General features: G+C 40.3%; 1 protein-coding gene across 1 annotated transcript; it reads left to right on the top strand.

Annotated features, from left to right (window-relative positions):
* Positions 1-266: 266 nt before the first annotated feature.
* Positions 267-20707, top strand: MYL9 (myosin light chain 9). The gene is made up of 4 exons (XM_063297202.1): positions 267-423; positions 12335-12539; positions 18560-18721; positions 19536-20707. The coding sequence occupies exons 2-4, from the start codon at positions 12356-12358 to the stop codon at positions 19706-19708; spliced, it is 519 nt and encodes a 172-aa protein (XP_063153272.1). The 5' UTR covers positions 267-423; positions 12335-12355; the 3' UTR covers positions 19709-20707.
* The last annotated feature ends 569 nt before the right edge of the window (positions 20708-21276 follow it).

The following is a 21276-nucleotide window of genomic DNA, read 5'->3' as shown; positions in this document are numbered from 1 at the left end:
TGACTTGCATCCTTATAAAGAAAACTGCTGCTACATCTTCTCAGATGCCGGCTGCTTTTAACAACTGATCGGAGGGCTTAGCAACTTCCCTCCAACCCCCCCCCCCCCCATTTCATCTATATAAGGCAGAATCCTCTCTTCTTCCCCTTTCCTTATTCTCACAGTCCCAAATCCAGCGTCTCACAGCTGGGCTGCTGCCACCCGCACAGCTCAGCATTCTTTTGCCTTGTATGGCCAAATCCTTTGGGGTGGGAGGAGACCAACTGGGAAAACTCTCTTTCTTCATTGGCTGCGTCTGCCCTCTGATCCTGCTTTTCCCCCAAACTAGGGAGATTAAAACAACAGCTAATTAATTTCATCCCTTTGCAGAAACGCTTCCTAGATCTCTCTGAGGGCTTTTATAACAGTTTCTGTCTGAATCAGGTAGGTGCTCTTCCTTACATTTTCGTTTAGCAAGTGGGGGTTGGGGGATTGATGGATGAAAGGGGACTTCCCTTGGGCAAAACAAGAGCTGATAGCTTCCTGTTATACTAGAGTCACTTGGCCATTACATTGCATTTCATAATCTAAAATTAATGCTTTGTTTTTCTGCTGCAACGAACTAGCAGTAAGGCTATCCTTCTGGAACTTAACTACTGATTGCTGTACTCACTGGATTAGTCATGTTTACCTGTGGTTCTTAACCATCTTTTTACTCAACTGAGTTTTCTGGGTTTACATGATGCACTCAACCATAAAATAACTACATAGGCTTTTGTATAACATGCTAAGCTAAAGTGTGGTTGGCTGGTTTGTGGGTCATGTCATGCATATTATGCCATAGGAAGTACTCGGCACCCAGATTTATAGTGAATCACAACTCTGGTCCATATATATCAGACTTCCCCAGTGTGATGCCTTTCAGATACTGTATGTGGGAAACTGTAGACACCCACACATCTGGAGTGCACCAGGTTGGGGATGGCTGATAACGGTCCTTACAGGTTCACCCATGAGACTTAGCAATGGTTTGCTAAATGAATTACAATTGTCTGGAACCACACATTATAGTAAGATACAAACTACAGTTTACAAACCTCAGTGTCTGGATTCACATACATGTTAAGCCAAAACAAAACAAATCACACTAGCGTTAAGCACAATATATGAACTATTGGCTAGGTTCTTAGAAGCAGCATTTCAGCCAGGACTGCAAGGATGGGGAAAAAGAATCCACTTTGCCACTGCAAATAGTGTGGGATACACCTGTTTTTTGAGAAGTCTATTTAGTGTCCTTAACATGATACTGCAGGTTCCCAACCTGGAAGAAAAATTTCTTCTGGCTAAAGATATATGATTTGTGCTAAACCTGGAGGCCCCATTAAAGGTCATCCAGTCCAGATTGAATGTCTTCCATCAGGGGAAGCCTCCAATTACTTCCATTGCTGAACTGCATCTGGAAATCCAGAGCTATAATATCCCTAATCAAGAGCTGTCTAGCATTTAATTGAATACCTTCCATCAGGGGAAGCCTCCAATTGTTTCCATTGTTGAACTGCTCTTTGCCATTAATTACCCAAATTGAGTAAGCAAAGCAGATTGGAGTCTGATAAAGATATCTCTTTTTCACACTTTGGAAAGAGGAAACATCCAGACAACTGTAGATTCAGGAGCAGTTTACAAACATCATGGCCTAAAGCATACAGACTGCAATGCCGTGTGCACATACAGAACTCTGTAAGATTTAGTTTAAATTAATATGTATGAGATGGTACTGCTAGCCTGACCTGCAGAGTGCTTCAACCTGTTGATCTTAGAGGCATCCTCTAAGGATGTGTCTGGTACCTTTTCTCCTCAAAACTGATTAAATGCTGAACTAAGAGTGGAAGCTCTCTCAAGGAAACACCAGGAGTTCAGTGACATAGAATTGCAGGACAACATGTTTGCTGAATCACCTGGCCTGCTGGCTACCTTCAGGCTAGCCAGAGTCAGCTAAGCTTCCTTTTGGCTTGCAGGCACTAGGTATGTTGATTAAAAAATCTTTTGGGAACATGTTTAAAGTTTCATGTTTATCTTGAAAAGAGGCCTCAAGCATGACTTGGAAGAGCTGAAGGTGCGTGGATTACTCTATATTTATTCATGAATGTGATATGATGTATCCTTTTACATATTCAATGCTTTTTTAATAATACATTATTATTTTAGTATACATATCTTCTGAACCTGGATCTATTTAGCTGAACTCAGGGTTTTAGCAAGCCACAAAACAGATCTTTGAAGACTCTATCTCCCCTTGTCTGAGCTACAACAGAGAAAGAAGCAAAAATGATGTCAACTTGAAAACGGGTCTTTTAATACTCCGAGTTCTTTGTCCATACTTCAGACTGCAAATAAAACAGAGGACTGTGGGTGCATGTTCATGTGTATGTTCATGTGTGTGTGCACATGCATAAGGGTACAGAAGTATAAATTTTGATCTAAAAAACCTACAGCAAATATGGGATATTAGTGCAGTATAGTAAACAACAACTGGCAAAGAGCAGGAAGTCTAGGGTGAAGAGACAGCACCTCTGACTTACCAAATGTCAGTTTTAAAAAGTCTATATCTAGAAATCTAAGCTTTGTTTAACTGTGGTTTATTTATTTATTTATTGAATAAACAGTAGTACAATGGCCTGCTCAACACTCTTGGCCAAAATCAAACAAATCACTTTATAGTTTAGCACAATCTGTGAATCCAGCCAATGAATGCCTCCCATTTGGTGCCTTTCAAATGTTGTGGATTAGAAGTTCCATAATGATCAAACCATTTGGGGTTGATAGGAATTGTAGTCTATTATATCTGGAGAGAATCAACTTGGGGAAGGCTGCTGTAGCGTACTACTTATCTAAAGATTAGCTCCTGCACTCTTGAACGGTAGCCCAGACTATGGTGGAAACCAATGTGTACAAGCTCCATTCTGCTGAATGGGTCATATGTGGCTAGAATATTTGATGGATTGTGCCCTCACACATGCAGATACTTGAGAATCCATAAAAAAAAATGAGCTGTGGGTGAAGAAAACCTTTTATTGTTTGGACCAGTAAACTCTGCCAAGTTTCTTCTCCAAGCACTGAAGAACAGCAGTCCCAACAACCATTTAAGGACAAGAGAGGAAAGCAAGAACTAGTATGGCAATTAGAAGCTCAGGAAGAGGTTAGGGAAACCCTACTGCCATTATGGAGTGACAAGAAATCTGTCCAGAGGACAAAAGAAATGCTCACTTCCATTAGTCAAATGAATATCATGATCTATTAACACTTTATGGAAGGAAGGAAAACTTGATGTGGGTAATCTTGGTCTTATGTTTTTAACAGTCATTTATCTTCTCCCTCTCTCCTACATGTTATCAGGCCAGTCGAAGGGGAGGAGTTGGCATGCTTGGTGACCTTAGGGGTACTTCTTCTAAGTGAAAGGTGAAAGGTCCCCTGTGCAAGCACCGAGCCATGTCTGACCCTTTGGGGGGACGTCGCTTTCATGATGTTTCCTTGGCAGACTATAGCAGGGTGGTTAGCCATTGCCTTCCCCAGTTGTCACTTCTTCTAAACCCTTCCATAAATCACAGAAAAGTTTTAATAAATCACTGAAAAGTTTTAATAGGAAATAATGAACAAGAGAAAGCAGAGTAGACTGGCTAGAGCATCACAACAAATAGGTTAACAGAAGGTAAACATGAAAGCATGGAAATCCAGGGCTTTTTCAGACCAGACCAGGGACCTCATCTGCAAGAAGAATTGTCAAAGCTTCCCTGCTCTGTGAAGTGAACAACGTGGCAATGAGGCTTTCAGGTTTTGCTTTTTTTGTAACTAGTTTAGCATAGGAGAAGTCAGAGAATGAAGGAAATAAGCAAGCAGAGAATGGATACTTCTTTGCTTTCCTTTGATGGTTTCCCCTTAAAAGTTTTTTAAATGCCTGCACTTCCCAGCAATTTTTTAAATACATTTCTAATTGAAAGCCAAAAGTAGCATTTCAGGTGGCGTGAAAATATTTTCTTACAGCTTATCCAAGCAGTCAGAAATAAGCATTGTTATGCATGACTGCAGTCATGCTGATCTTAATAAATCTGCTGCGGCTGTATGTGTGCAGCAACGCGCACAATGCTCATTTCAAATGACTTGAATGTTTTTCATGTCAAGCAGCGAAAAGCAACTTGATTGCAAAACATTTTACATTTTGAGATATATTTGCACTGTTAAAACTGCTAGCTTTAAAGACAGAACTGGTTCAACAGAAAGAAAAGTGAAACAACAACAGGCCAGTTTTACGCCCTTTAATTGGCTGGGTTGAATTGATCCAGCTATATAATCAAGGCTCTTAATCTGCCCCAAATCCCAAAATTGAACAAATTCCTAAGATAATTAAGAGCATGGCATTCTCTGCTGTCCCAAATTTAGCACCTAAACCTATGCACTACTCAAGGAATCCATATTTTAAATAGCATCACAAATGGATGCACAGCACTCCACAATTTTGCCTCATGATAAACTTGCGAAAATGTCACTTTGTACATAACTAATGTAGTTGGATTTGCATGTTGTACTAAGCTAAAATTCTGTTGAAGCCTAGAGACATTTCGCTGGTCAGGAAGTATTTAGCTAAAAAGAGAAATAAGCTGATGTGTGGCAATTTCCTTCTTTCTAATTTTCAACCCAAGCTTTGACACAGTAGGCAGTATGATATTGTAGGAATTTCTTAGCCTTTGCTTTTATACATCCAGCCAGTTTATAGTATAAAAAATTCTGTCAAGATATTTGCAGGAAAAAATATTGGGTGCCTGTTTTGCTTTGTTTTGGAAGCAGAAATACAGCTAGGATACCAGAAAGCAAAACCTTAGGACAGTGTTCTGCAATCTGATAATGTCCTCAGTAGGGCTTGATTTCAACTTCCATAATTCCCAACCAAAATGTTTGCACTGGTAGGGAGCATTAGATGTGCAATTCTATAAGTATACTGTTTGTTTAGAAAGAAGCCCCACTGTGAGCAGTGGAAGTTATTCCTGGGGTAAAAAATGCAGCCTAAATAATAGATGAGAACATAAGAGTAATGTATCACTAAATTCCTGCCAAAGTCATTTAAAGAGAATTAGTAATGCCTAAAAACAGTTCAGATTGGATCTTCATCTTGGTAAGTGCAGTTTAAATATTTGCAATTGACTTGACCATGCTGTATTTATTTTTACCGTTTTATTATCAGGATTATATGCTAAGATATTGTCATATTAACAAAGAAGCAACCTAAACAAATCTTCATGATTATTCCCTTATTTTCACTGTGTGCAGGCATGGATGCACTCATGCACATGGTTTTTTTTTTTGTGGGCATACAAGATATGTAGTCCCCATTTGACTGAGAAAATATCTGTAGCATATCGAAGAACACATCATAAAAGTATGTCAAGTGAAACTGAAATATGTGCTTATATAGCATATTGGTGGGTTTCAGCCAAAGGATTACTATTACTTCAAAATCAGTGGATTCAAACCTTGTTTCTAGCCCAACCTCACTTAGAGCACTGAACAATTCACTGTCTTTCAACCTCCCTGCCGACCCCTCTCGGCAAAAGAGATATTACGATAGGGATTTATCTTACAGGCCTTTTGTAAGAAAGAGAGAAAGAACAGCCTGGCTCATCATACAGCGGTAAATCAGAATTCTTCGAATTAATCCATCTCCTTTTGCTAGTGGGTGTCGCAAAAAACAATGAAGGCAATTTATTTCCAATTTGGGGAACATTTCAGGGGAAGCTTGCAGATTACAAATACTTAACAGGGGCATAACCAATGGTAAAACAGCTGTTTACTAGAAGATAAGTTGTTCCTTGCACTCCCTCTCACCTGCCCCAGGATACTTTCTACCAGCCTACCTTACTTCTGTCTTTCTTTCTGTGCAGGTGGACACATTTCCAAACAAAGCAGTGAGCTGCAGCCACCAACCATTTTACTGTATTTTAACATCACCTCTCTGGGAGGCAGGGAATTCTTGCAAATAAAGATGCTGCTTGAGGTTGGGGGTTGCTTTGCAGCACCCCAGTTTCCTAGTTAGTTATTATTAAAGTATCTAAGCAAAATTAAGAGCCATTAGAAAGGGAACATGGTCCCATATCCCAGGCAGAGACCAGCCAGGAAAGCTGTAGTATGTCTGAACTGCCATTCTTTGCCTTGGTGCTGGCTCATCTGCACCACAAATCCACAAATATTATCAGGAGAGCAAGTGCTAGGGGAACCGAAGCCATCAAACATCACTGCAAAAAGGAAGTCTGCAGAGGTGGCAGCTGCCTGGGATCATACCTATGCATGTTTCTGAAAGGCCAGCCTCCTTGTGATGGACCATAGGTTGCTGCTTGGAGAAGCAGTATACAAAGGGGGAAGAATTTAGCATCACTTCTTGGCTTCAGCCAATTGCAGTTTTCTTTGTGATGAAGCAAAAGGAAAGGAGAGACTGGGGCAGCTGGTGACCAAAGTAGTGTTGGGTAAAATCCCACTGAAGGCAGCAGGACAAAGAGGCTTTTATCTTTTTTGTAGCAGGAGGTGTATCCCAGCCTTGAACTAATCATCTCACCTCCTGTCTTCCTGGGGCTGCAGAAAAGAAGTCTTTCCTGGCCTGCACTAAAAGCCAGCAATCAGTGCTTGGCTACAGGATTTGGGTGTGTGTGGTTTTAAAATTCTTGGCTAAGCCCCTGGGTCAGCCCCTCAGAAGGTAACTCCTGGTCACACTCTTATCAGCTACATAAAGGAGTTAAAAAACAACAACACCCTCCCTAGAAGTTATTTAACCCTGGGAAAGCTGTGCCTGTACATGGAAGTCTCAGAGAGGAAGCAACCCAGAAAGGAGCCACAGGGTCTTTTAAAGACTCTCTTTGTGGGTCCCTTCCTACTCCAAGACAAAAAATATCCTATGCTTTCAAATTGGCAAGGATGACCATGTGAGAGTCCTGTGCTATCAGTAGGCAGAAGGGATTTAGCAAGGGGAAAAGCAGATATTTGAAGCTGAAAGTAGCTGATGTCCATAGGGGAACATACATTTTAAACATCTCTATCTGCTTTTTATATATTAACAAAAGTGTCTACAGCAGTGTTTCTCAACCGTGGCACTTTCACATGTGTGGACGAATTCCCAGAATTCCCCAGCCAGCATGGTTTACAAGAAGGAATATCAAGAAGGCAGCTGCAACCATATGATTGAAGCCTAGCCATTTTTATGTGTGTTGTGACACACATAAAAAGGGAGCGGGGCTTCAGTTGCATGGCTGTGGCTGCCATATTGACTGTTTTGATCACTGTGGACACACCTGTATGCTAATTTCTACCCTTTTCCCTTTCCACCCTATTTCAACCTCTTTCAGCTTATTGAAGCCACTGATTCCCAGCACCAAATATGAGAACTCTGGTTGTCAATTTTGCTTACTGAAATTCTCTCTCTGGAATCTCTGACTCTTTGATATTCCTGTTATTTCTTGCTAGATTTTTGTTCCACCTGCAGGGCCCAAGGATCAAATGGGGGAATTAGCGAGGCACGTTCCTTACAGAAAGAAAAGTAATGCATTCCAAATATTATTTGGAATATTTAAATGCTGCTTTCAGTCTCAACAGGGAAAAGGCTTTCAAGTGTAGATCTTTCGCCCTCAAAGAAGAGTATTCTCCCATCCCTTGTCTGATGTCTACTCAGGTTCTATCATAGAATTGGAAGTTAACTGTATGTGTGCCCCTAGGAGGACACACATCACACCTCTGCTCTGAGAGCGCACTGGTTACCAGTTTGCTTCCGGGTGCAATTTAAGGTGCTGGTTCTGACCTTTAAAGCCCTACAAGGCATGGGACTGTCTCTACTGAGTTACATCTACCCATCCCATCCAGTCCAGCAGAAGAGGTATACTCCAGATCCTGTCAGGAGTTCCATCTGATGGGACCCAGGAGATGTGCCTTTCCTGCTGTAGCCCCTGCCCTCTGGAACATCATGCCCCCTGAGGTGAGGTTAGCCCCATCTCTGTTAGCCTTCTGGAAAGCCTTGAAAATGTGGTTATTCCCTCAACCCTGAGGATGCCATGCCGAGCCTGCAAAGTGGTTGAATGAGGCTAACTGATGGTTGTCCTCCTGCTAGCTTGGGGTTCTTTTATGTTTTTATTTTATGTTTTTATTGTTGTTGTTTATGTCTGGTGTTTTTTATATTGTGATATAGTTTTGATTGTTACTGTGCTTGTAAGCTGCCCGAGTCACTTTTTGTGAGATGGGTAGCTATATAAATTTGCTAAATAAATAAATACATAATTCTGGAATTATAGAGAACTGATTTTCACCTTCTGTGTGACCCCACTCCAGGTACCTGAAGAGTGTTATCATTTGCTCCTTTCATCTTCTCAGAGAGTCTTCCTTTAGTCTTTCCTCATCAGACTTAGTTTCCAGTCCTCCACCATCCTTATTGTCCTTTTCTGCATCTGATTCATTTTATCAGAGTCTCTCTTAAACTGTGTTCCCTTTTTTGGGTTAAAATATACATGTTGAGTGTAGGTCACTTGGTAAGAAGGGATACGGAGTCACTGTGCCAGAACCCTTGCAACAGCTATTCCACCATGCTGTGGAAGAGAAGCAGGGCTGCACCATTGGCTCAGATGCAAGCATGGGCTCTCACCATTCAGAATCATGAAAGCAACATTACACCATTGTGGCACAAGCCCACATCCTTATTGTGCATGCATCGTGATGTGATGCATGCAGAAAGGGATGGGTCTTCTGACAAAATGTGCAGTGCTGTTTCCATCAGACCTACTACTTAGACCCCCCTCCTATGGATGCCACTGGCTGCAAAAACAGCACACAGATTCTGACTTCTCCTTTCTTAGAATGGATTCCATTCCAGCTGCCATTAATACAACTTTGCAACTTTGTATTTTGTTTTCTCTCTTCTTTCTTTCCTAACCCCTTTCCTTTGGGGTCCCCAGCTAAAATGAAGACTGTCCAATTACTGTAGGAAGCTTTTCAATGTGCTTTAAACAAATAATAGCATGCCATTGTACAAGGACAGCATGATGAAAGTCTTTTCAAGCTTTGCAAGGAAGCAAATACTTTTACAGTCTCTAAGTGCAAGAAACATGGTTAATGGGTAATGAAAACACCCATGGTGTTTTAAAAATCAAGTCAGATACATCTGGCTTCCAATTTTCAGTTCCAGATGGTAGGAAGAGTAATTTGTATTATCGTTAATGTGCTATAAAAATCCTCTGCAGGTGGCAGCATATAGCCAACATTGGTTGATCCTGGGGAAAGAAGCTTAGGAAAGTGGACCTGGTTTATACTTGGCAGGAGACAACAAAGAAATCCCATGGCTGTTGACTAGACTGAGAAGTTAAACAAAACATTTCAGAAAAGGCAATAAGAAAGCACTTCTGCAAACATGAATATGTCTGCACAGTTAACAGGAATCAAGCTCAACTCAAGGAAGGCTATATCTTTAATTGGTAAATAAACTCTAGCATCTCTTAACCTTTGTCCTGTGAAGTGGCAGATATAGTCATGCACTCACCTGGACTGAATAGAATTATCCTAATAGACCAGAATTGTCAAGAGACTCATTTGCAATTATGGTTCTTTATCCTGTTTATTAAAGTTAAATCCACAATATTGCATGAATACTCACTAGAGGTAACAGGTAGCATACCTCAAATAAATAGATAAACAAGGGGGGTCCTAATAAGGGGTGAATGGGCTTCCTTTGAAATGTTTGTTGTATATTGATTGGTTACAGGATTGATATGTAAGAGTATAAGCCTATCCTCAAAAATGTGAATTGGGCTTCCTTAGAGAAAGATGGTTGGAATCACTGGAATTTATTTCTGACCATCCCCCAGTTTAGTTTGTTGCTTGTTGCTTGTTGGTTTGTTCTATGTTTTCTTTTGCATCCTGTTCATGCTGCTGTCACACAAGGCAGACCCTGCTTTTTCATCCAGTAAAGGGGGTCCACAGAGGGAAGTTAAAAAAGTCAAGATGGTGTGCACAGCACACATAAAAAAGGGGTGGGAGTTTGATTGCATGCTTGCACAGGCCATCTTGACTTTTTCTGAACCCACTCCATGGATGCCTCTTTATCCAATCCTTCCATATATTTTAAAGGAATATTTAAAACAATTGCTTTTCTTTTCTTTTTTTACTCAGTTCTTCTTACTTTATAAGAGAGAAATGTTTAGGTGTCCTTAAAACCAAGAACAAAAAAAGAGGGAGAGTTAGTTTGGAAGGAATGCTACAAATCTAGGAATAATGACTTCATTCAACCAAAATCCAGTCCATCTTTCCATAGTGAAGAAAATGATGACCAGATGGCCTGTATGCCTAGTCGTTTTGCAGTCCAGGTACTAATGGTTCAAGATGCCTGCTTTCTTCAACTCCTTCTCCTCTGTAAAATGGGACATAGGGACACCCTCCCATAACCATCTATAGGCTTCCCCTTTGCTTGTTGAACTGGGTGCTTGTAATCCTTATTCACAAGCTGCAGGGGTAGTTCAAAGAAAGAGCACAGATCCACACGCCAGGCTAGACAAAGGGTGTAAGAGGGAGGCAAATGGAATGCTTGGAATCTGCTCCAAACAGATAACTCATTTCCTTCTATTCCTGAGCCAGGCTGCCAAAGATTGTGCCTTCCTCATGAACTTGTAGAGCAGCTAGAAAATCAGAAGAAGCCTGAGATTAGTTCAGCTGGAGGCAAGGCTCGCATGTGGGGAAAAGCAAGCAGGTTTCTCCCAATCTCTGTTTGGGGCAATCTCTCCAAAGATGCTGAGGGTCAGCAGCATTCCTTGGAGCTCCATGTCTAAACCCATTGGTTTCTTAAGTGTCTTGCCTCCCTCAGTCTTAGATCTGTCTGCAAAGACAGGAGGCTAGTCAGGATGGGTGGAGCACGGGAAAGTGTCTTAAAATCGCAGCTCCATCTAACCCAACCCCAAGGAGTTGTTCTTGTACTCCTCTGAAGAGTGGGTTTAGAACCTGTAAAATAGCCTGCTTTCAGAGTGTGCAGATTAGGGAGTTGAGGTGGCAGAAGCTTCCTCATTTCACCAGGATGTAACTAGAACAGGCTGTAAGCTTAGAAACAGATTACTTTACTGCTTTCAACAGTGTTCATGATATGAAAAGCTGATTAATTTACCAAACCTACAATGCCATTTGGGATAATAATTTAGCTGGAAAATTCAAAATGTTATGTTTGCCAATACAGGAAATATCAGTATTAGGTGACAAATGTTAAATGTTTTGCAAGATCTGAAATACCTAAAAAGTAGGGTAAGAAGAAATTTCCAGTTGGGGAACTATATTTGTTATTTCTGCTACAACATAGATTAAGGATCTGACAGAATAAATACACATTTGTTGTGGTATAATTTTTGAGAATTAGAAACCACATCACTAGGTGCATCTGAATTAGTGGGCTTCATAACACCCATGCCAGCCTGCATTTTTATCAGAATGACTACAGATGATGGGTCTTGCCAATAAATATATTGGGAAGGTACTAAGTCGGGAAAAGCTAGCTTATGATATAATAGGTATATCTTTCAATTGTGACAAGACACTCTGTAGAAGAAATGTTCTTCCTGCTTAGTTTTAACATATTCCAGAGACATGAGTAAATGTATAATTATCTAAAAGAGATAGTAGCAACCTGATGCCTTCCAGATGTTTGAACTTCAGCAGGGCCAATAGCAAAGGGATGCAGGACATATAGTGCAAAATAATTGGAGTGTGTCAAGAAGTTGATTAAGAAATATGTTATTGAGGTTCCAGGAAAACCACAGTGAAAAAATTAGCTGTATTTTTCCACCATCATATAATGATTTGACAATTCTTAGAGACTTAAACTGAACCAAATTCTTATGTTCTCAAAGACTCCATTTACACAGCATACTTAACCTGAATACTGAATTAATCCAATTTCTGGATTCATAGAATATTCTTACCACAAACGAAACAGGCTGGATTTGTATGATGTCTAAAACACAACATAACTGACAAAAAATAATTAACTATGCTTCATATGCTATGTAAATAAAGCTGCTAAGTCTTTCCCTGACCTACATCAGTGTTTTTTGTGAACAGAGTTATATAAATGTATATAACTAACAGCACAGATCTTTGTAAGTTTATGAAGAAGTCCAATGTAATTCAATGGAGCTGTGATGACATGTAAGAAAGGACAGGGTTGCTGTCTACTTTGCCGAACACTGAGATTCAAAACCTTTTAAGAGACTCCTAGCATGAAAAACCAGAGGATGGAGGTCTTTTGCAGGTTTTATTCAGACTCCTTTTTTGAAAAGCACATTTCTGTATTGTTTTCCAGGCCAAGAAAAACTCCATCAAAATGTCCAGCAAACGAGCCAAGGCAAAGACCACCAAGAAGCGCCCTCAGCGTGCCACCTCCAATGTCTTTGCCATGTTCGACCAGTCACAGATCCAGGAGTTCAAGGAGGCTTTCAATATGATAGACCAAAATCGTGATGGGTTCATTGACAAAGAGGACCTACATGACATGCTGGCATCTCTAGGTATGAAGATATGTTTAATCCACTGCCATATAATGTGCTGAGTAGAACAGAGAAGAGAAGGCTGTCACCTTGTAGATGTTGTCCAACTGCATCTCCCAGCAGTCCCAGTTAACATGGTGAATGAAAGGGTTGGAGTTGTAGTTCAGCAACATCTGTAAGACTACAAAAATATCAGTATTTCTTTGATTTTGGTCTAGTCTTAACCTTGAACTACAGAGATATCCTTAGCAATACACGATCTCTGAGACCTCATTTGAATGTACAGCTAAATGAAGTGGTAAAGGATTCAAGGCAGGAGAAGTAATTTTTTTTAATGCCACCTTACATTATGAATTTCATGCAAGTAGAAAAACAACACAGTAAGCAAAGGATAGGTCCAATCTCAGCTAGGCACAAAACTAAAAAGTATCAGGTCGGACCAAGGCTGTAGGCTAGACCATAAGGTTGAAAAAACATCCCAGAAGAAGGTGATAACAAACCACTTTTGAAAGTCTACCAAGAAAACTGCATGGATGTATCAAATTGTGCTTAACTCATCTTTCTTCTGCTGTGCTTTTTCCCAGACTAAGTTGCAGAGAGAGATTTTATATGGGTGAATTTCACTCGTCCAAAATGCTATGCCTTTCTCTAAAGAAGTTGGGTGGGGTAATAGCACAGACATACCCAATAAAGGTGCAGTATGTAGAGTTAACTAAGATAATTTATGGGAAGCATAATTAATTATATACTTCTTTTCATTACTTCAAAAGAAACTCAAAGTCAAGCTGTAATATATGGCCCGTGGTTACCCGGTAAACTTCATGGCTGAGTGAATAATTAAATCTGGTCTCCTCCGGTCTAGTCTAACACTCTAACTCTGTGTTTCTCAACCTTGGCAACTTTCAGATGTGTGGACTTCAACTTCCAGAATTCCCCAGCCAGCAACTCTAATTCTGGGAGTTGAAGTCCACACATCTTAAAGTTCCAAGGTTGAGAAACACTGCTCTAACTACTGTGCCACATTTGCCCCGCCAACTTTTCTTATTATTCTTTTCTCAATGCTATGCTTGTCCAGACTGGAAGGCCGAAGGAAATGAGCCCAGAATTTATGAGTGCTTTTCTCTAAGTGGCAATGTCAATATGAGACTTCTTAGATTCACAATTGGATGTTCTGCCATTGACTTGGAATCTGTACAACAGCTTTCTTCCTCGTCTGCCTCCCTGAAAGTGGGATACCATGGGATGGGTCTAACACATATCTAGAAAATTGAACACATAATACCACACACACAGGGTACAAAATGGGGCATCACCCCTTCCAGTAAATCACTGTCCTATCTGTTGTGACCTTAGCCACTGAAATACAGATAGTCCTCAACTTATGACCACAACTGGGACTGGAACTTCTGTCGCTGAGGCAGTTGTTAAGTGAGTCATGCCCAATTTATGACCTTTTTGCCACAGTCATTAAGTGAATCATGTGGTCATTAAGTGAATCTGGCTTCTCCCATTGACTTTGCTTGTCAGAAGCCAGCTGGGAAGGTCACAAATGGCAATCATATGACACCAGGATACTGCAATCATTGGTAAATACATGCTGGTTGCCAAGCGCCTGAATTTTGATCACATGACTGCAGGGATGCTGCAATGGTCATAAGTGTTGCTTACTCTGATATTCATTCATTCTATTTCTATAGCCGCCCATCTCAATGAAGAGCTGCACAGGATTGCCCTGCAAATCTAGCATTGAAAGTCATCATATAGTTAGCCATTCTTAAACATTTGATATTATCATTTTTTTTCATTCAAATAGTATTTATATGTACATTATCAATAAACACATGATCAGGCGGGCCAGTGAAGACATCTCGCTATCCTTTTTTCAATGATAGATTAAATAAGCCATACATTTAGCAGCATTAATACCTAATACGAGCTACAAAAACAGAGGTGACCAGTAGGAGATAGCAAAGAGTTACCCCAAACTCTTAATTCTATACTCCCATTTAATGTTTGTGCATATTTTGGTACCCCAAATCTGGTAGCCCTAATCACTTTGGAGGACTAAACGTTCTAGCGAGAATAGTCTCCCTTCCCCTGCCTTCTCTCCTCCATCGTACTGTACTAAAATGAGATGGATGCAGGGGCTCCTGCAGGGGTGTCAAAAAGTCAACTGTGTAGTCAAAGGTTCACCTCCTTTGATATGCATTGCAAGTGCAATGCATGTTAAAAGGGGGCGGGGCTTTGGTTGCTTGGCTGCAGCCTTAATCTTGATTTTTTTGATACCCCCTGTGGTCATGTGAGGGGGTCTGCCAAAGGTAAGGACATGCTGTGGTAGTCACAGTCACAGACAAACTGCTCTCTTCTACAGCTTGCTCCCAATCTGGTGTCCTTCAGGTCTACTAGATGCAACACCCATCACTGTGGCCAATGGCATGCTATTGAGGATGATGGAGGATGAGGTCTGTTCTTCTGCAGGGCACTACATTGAGTAGTATGCCTCATATACTTGAATAAGCTTTTGCTGGCTGGGGAATTCTGGGAGTTGAAGTCCACACGTTGTAGAGCTGCCAAGTTTGAAAAACACTGGGCCAGATGCTGCAATTTTTTGAGGCTTCTGAAGTATGCCTGATTTCCTTACCACGGATATTTCAGTTTCAAACTGTGCATCAGCCATTCTTTCTTAAGTCCCAGTTATGAACCATTTGCTTGTAGGCTGGATTTATACATTACACGAAGGTTTCTTAACACAGCATTCTAAGCCATAAACCAAAGTTTACAAATTATAGTATCTGTACTTACATAACAAGCTACAGCAAAATCAGACCAAACAAGTTAAAGTTAGGGTGGTTGTGATGTAGAACCTAGTCTGAGCCTTTCTTCTGATATCCAGTGTCAAATACCGACATTTTGCAGGTGATTACTTGTGAAACTTTTGAAGCAGCTGAGTCAAGAACCAAATAGTAACCTTTCTCACTGTATGTTACCGACTTTCACATAACATAAAAACATATGAATTGCTTTCCTGGATCAGACCAAGTTATAATTTAGTTCAGCTTCGTTCTTACAATAGCCAGCTAAATGCTTCTACAAAGCATTCTGCAAAGAGAAATTCCTGAGTGTCCTGTTATTAAGAAATACTACCCCTAATAATGGAGGTTCTACTTACCAGCATAGATATATTGTCTGTTTTTCAACATGTAGCTTTTTCTTATAGGCAGTTCTTTGTCTACAAGGATTGGTTCAGCTTGAGTCTCAAAACTGTGGCTGATGTGAAATCCAAATCATACAGTTTACCTGTATTCTAGATATTTTGGCAGTGTTCATACAACATACTAACAAAGGTTAGCTGAACTATGGTTTACTGAATCAGTTCAATTGCCTGAGTTCACACAACACATTGAACCAGAAAGCACACTGTCTAAGTTTGTTCAACAACTCTTGAGGCACAATTTGTCAACCACATTTTAGTTTACTGTGTTGTTGGAATCCAGACTCGTTGAACTGTTCCCAAGGTGCTAGAAAATTCATCTTGAAAACTTAAAAAATAAGGCAAGAACACAATGGCTGTGAGGGTGAACATTTGAATAACCAGGAAGGAATCAGGAAGGCATTAGAACACTATTCTTCAGAGTACCAAGAGCATTCTTCAGGCGTTACACCTCTACGTACGGCCACTAGAGGGCAGTCAGCTGTATCACTGCGAAGGTAAAAAGATATATTGGTTTCTTTAATGATGAACCAAGTTTGAAGGAACAATTGGGATCCTGCAGGCCTGAGTGCATGCTCATATTAGCAGACTGGGATTTCCTCCCCATTTATGCTCACTGGGCAGTACTTCTTCCCCAATATATTTTTCTCCGTTTCAACTGCCATTCCGCATCCATTTCCTTGCATTTTGACTAATCCATCTCCCAACCCTGCCTCCACCAGCACTCATCTGGTTTTATGGGGAAGCTCCTCAGAAACTGTATTCTTAGAGGAGCAAAGGGACCAGTCCCTTTTGTTTGGGAAGACATGTTCACAGGGACATTTTATTGCCCTAATTAATAGGGCCACATTGTGTAGATTCAGGTCTCTGTTGCCAACCCCTGTAGGTTGGAGCTAACACTGCTAGAATACTGCCAGGCCACTTGTATGGCCATCACACTGTACAGCTTTTTGTTGTTGTTCACTTTGCATTATCTAATTTATGAGGAATTATGTTATCCAATCAAAATTTATTTATTTAATTTTTATCCCCTTTTTTTTTTGTAAATAACTCAAGGCAGCGAACATGCCATACCTAATACTTCTTCCTCCTCCTAAAATATGTCCTAATCAGATTCAATTTTAGGCTCCAGTTCTGTGCAAACTTACTGAGAATAAGACCTTAGTGAAACTTATTTTTGAGCAGACACATGTAAGTACAAACAAGGGGCTTCTGTTGGAGGGCAGGTCAAAAAGGTCAAGATGGCAGTTGCGATGGTACAATCAAAGCCCTATGCCTTTTCATCTGTATTGCATGCGACACACTAAAAAAGGGGTGGGGCTTCAATTGTGTGGTCGTATCTGCCATTTTGACTTTTTAAAACTTCCCCTGCAGGTCCCTCTAGTACAGACTTCTGTTTCTGTATACCCAAAATGGACATCACTCTGGAGCTGGATGTCACAATAAATCTAAAAGTTTGGTAAAAGGGATATGCACAATTGGGGAGCATGGGTAAGATGGCAGAGGACGTTCCTTAATTGGCTTACCATGCTATGTGAAGGCAACCATTAAATCATGACTAATTTGATCCACTGAGTTCAGTAGTGGCTAGCTTCCAGGAGTCCTCTACTCCAATGTTTGTCAACCTTGGCAACTTTAAGCTGTGTGGACTTCAACTCCCAGAATTCCCCAGCCAGCATTGCTGGCTGGGGAATTCTGGGAGTTGAAGTCCACACAGCTTAAAGTTGCCAAGGTTGAGAAACACTGCTCTACTCACTTAACTGAGGGTAAGATGTTAGTGAGATTTATCAGACTTACATCTAAGTAATGTTTAAGATTTTGCTGATAGCCTGAGTCCATCCTGAATGCTGGTTCATTTGTACTAAACCATAGCTCTTTTAATTGTGGATAAACCACACTTGACTGTTTCATGGAACAGGCTAAGCCAGGATCCACAAGAATCTCCTGGCCTTTGAATCATGTGCTGGGGGAACAAAGTTCAAAAGGTAGAGAACTAGGTTAAAACCACAACTGGTATTCATTCCGTTTGCATTGAAATGTAACTAAAATTAAACATAATCAATAGGATTGTTCTCTTTAATAATTTCCCCTTCTCACACATTAAATATTACAATTTTTTAAGGAGCCTTTGAAGGTCTTTGACTGCCACACCAAAGATCCAGTCTTATTCTTCAGAATATCCCTAAAAAAAATATGTAGCAACTCTTTTTATTCCTTCTACCCCAACAGAAGATAAAAGACTCGGACTCGGTCTGCCCATCTGTGCATCCCCCAGGATAACTCTCCTAATCTAGAACAAAATGGGACCAAATCTGAAATTTTAAAGTTTTAAAATTCCTGCTCTCAGATTTGCTCCAGCCACATCATTCTTGTTGTCCTAAGTAACTCTGGTTCTAATTCCCCAACCTTTAATCTTCTCCTGTTGGAGCTGGAGAAGACTTCAGGGCAGGGTTTCTCAACCAGGGTTCCATGGAACTCTAGGGTTCCACAAGAGGTCACTAGGGGTTCCCTGAGAGATCATGATTTATTTAAAAAATTATTTCAAATTTGGGCAACTTCACATTAAAGAGGCAAGTTTCATTCTTTATTTTTAGTTTAAGAACACTGTTAATGTATGTATACAGGCCTACACATGAAACAAATATAATAATTTTGTAATTTCTGGCCTATATTTGAGTAGGCATCCCCCGAGGCCTGAAGAATATTTCAAGGGTTCCTCCAGGATCAAAAAGTTGAGAAAGGCTGCTCCAGAGTCAGCTTTCACAGAAGTATTCAGGTGGACCAGGGCACTGAATCAAGGTGTAATTTCTTGGCTGACTGCATCTTTCAGGGAAAAATCCCACAGATGAATACTTGGAAGGGATGATGAGTGAAGCACCGGGACCCATCAACTTCACCATGTTCCTCACTATGTTTGGGGAGAAGCTGAATGGCACAGATCCAGAAGATGTCATTCGAAATGCTTTTGCCTGCTTTGACGAGGAGGCCACAGGTACGATCAGCGCAGATCATTTCTGTACTGCAATTGGGGATTTTTTGCTAAGCCATCTCTGAGAGCTTGCAGCAACAGATAGATCCAGCCGCATATGTTCATTTGGGTGTATTATGAACCACCTACAGTATTTGGGCCTATGTTTTTGTGGGGTTTCTTTGAGATAACCAAGGCAAATCTTTTTTCATCCATAATACTAGATTAATCTTGCCCTGAGAGATCTTTGTGTTGAGATAAATGAAAGGTGCACATTGTAAGCCCAGGCTGCATGCAACCTCTTCCCTTCCATAAAAGTCTTGTGTGCAACCCCAAATGTTTCTTTCAAATGACTCTTTTTAATGTGACAGGAGGAGGAAATTATTGAATGCATGGGAAGCATTCATACTCATACTGGATCATATAGCATGTTATATTTAATTATTTTCATTTTAATTAAGTCACAGGTTTTTCTTATCTTGGCCTCAACCATTTTAGGGAGTGTCATCTGTGGCATAATACCAAGCGTAGTCCCCATTCTGGTAAAAGTTTCACATCCCTGGGAGAAAAAGCACTCAAACACGTGGTGAAAAGACTGGACCAAATAATGGGAATCCTTCTTTCAAATAGCACTGAACTAGGAAGGACACATTTCATTTCAGAAATTCACTGAGTGGAATGTGAAGCAGAAGCCAAAGAAATTCTTAATCACATCAAACCTCTGCTACCCCTGTTGGCCACCTTGCCATATCTTAGGGCAGCTTAGAAGGCAACTCTCTTCTAATGGACACATCTGGGTCCTTCTTTCCCCTTTCTCTTCCATTCATCTCTAATGCAGGTTTCATTCATGAAGACCACTTGCGTGAACTGCTTACCACCATGGGTGATCGTTTTACAGATGAGGAAGTAGATGAGATGTATCGAGAAGCTCCAATTGACAAGAAAGGCAACTTCAACTACGTGGAGTTCACCCGTATCCTGAAGCATGGAGCCAAAGACAAAGATGATTAAAACTAAGAGAGATTCCAAATTCCAGTTATCCTTGTTTGTCCCAGTCCTCTTGTTCCTCCTTGAGATTCCCTGATGCCCTGGGTCAAATAGCAGAATTGGGTACGCTCTGAAATATTTCAGAGAACTATTCCTATTCTTAACAAAGAACAAGCTTTTGCATGTCTGTGTATCTTCACATGGATCAATATTGATTCATAATTAATTCACCTGATGGTTTGGTAGATCCCACGGAGTAAAATATTTGCAATGTCCCCTTTATAAACTGACTTTCAGACATTTTTGATGAGGGAATGAGAAGAAGCATTGTGAATGCATCTGATATTGTTTCATGCAACCATTAAGATTGGATCTGAACCTAGCATTGGTGGCCTTTTTAAAATAGAAAACTGTTGTCACCTCACAGATACAGCACTTACACTTGTATTGTGGTTCACAGTCATCAACTTTTTCACTGCCATCACAACCCAGTGAGGTAAGGCTATGGTTATTTCCATTTAAAGCCAAGAAGTTGAGGCATATATACAGCCAGGACTATCCTATCATTCTGCAGGTGTAAGAGTGGAATTCAAGTCTCCCAGACCCTGCATCAAAACTTTTACATACTGGACCAAGTTGGCCTTCACCTTCACTGCTTATACTGAACCCACGAAAAGATCACTGGATACCAGGTTGGCTTTGGGATTATCTCACTGCCTCCTGAGATGTCACACCCCATTTTGTAGTAAAGGTATTTTCTTCACAAAGAACATCTGAGTGCTGGCAAAACACATCTGACACTCATACAAAGATTCTTTCAAATGTTTCCATTGCTCTTGACCCAGATACATAATATATCAGCTAATGCATTGATAAGAATCAAAACGATTGGTCCACCAAAGCTGAAATTCTCTCTCACATAAATCCCACCTTGGACTTTGGCCTAACGTTATATTTTTTGTGGAGGTTGCCTGAAAAGATTGAACAGAAAGAACACAAAAATAAATCACTTTTCCAAATCTGCTACTTTTCTTTTTCCTTCTTTTTCTATTGAAATGTCTGGCTTGAATAATTCAATTCTTTTTATTTAAAAAAGGTACAACTTTTAGAATACTGCAGAAGTCCTACAATTATCCTTGCTGGTTTCCAATTAATAAGAGATGTAGCTGTACAGTTGCTTGTTGACAGTCTGACCAAAGATTTTGAGATTTGACCAATGATGAAACTAAATGTGTTTCCTTCTTCATTATGTAATGGATATTTATTATTGTGGAAACTAACATACACACGTTTTCCTCAACAAGGCTTCTTTTGGGCCTTTCTTGGTATCTTTATTAAAAAGTTTAAATCAAGTATTCAGAGTCTCCAATTTTCCAGGGACCCCCTTATATCCCACAAAGCCTTGATGTGACCTCTAGAAACCACCCAAAAGTTGCTGCCTAAGTTTAAAAATGGTAAAAGAACATTATTCAATTCAGTAAGAATAATTAGTATTTCATTATTTTAATTACATTCTTATAGAAATAAAATATATATTTAACTTACATTAAAATACATTTTAGTTTTTGTTTCGACTCACACATTTCTGAGAA

Source organism: Candoia aspera, chromosome 3, assembly GCF_035149785.1.
Source record: "Candoia aspera isolate rCanAsp1 chromosome 3, rCanAsp1.hap2, whole genome shotgun sequence".
Classification (NCBI taxonomy): domain Eukaryota; kingdom Metazoa; phylum Chordata; class Lepidosauria; order Squamata; family Boidae; genus Candoia; species Candoia aspera.
This window is presented reverse-complemented; position numbering and strand designations above follow the sequence as displayed.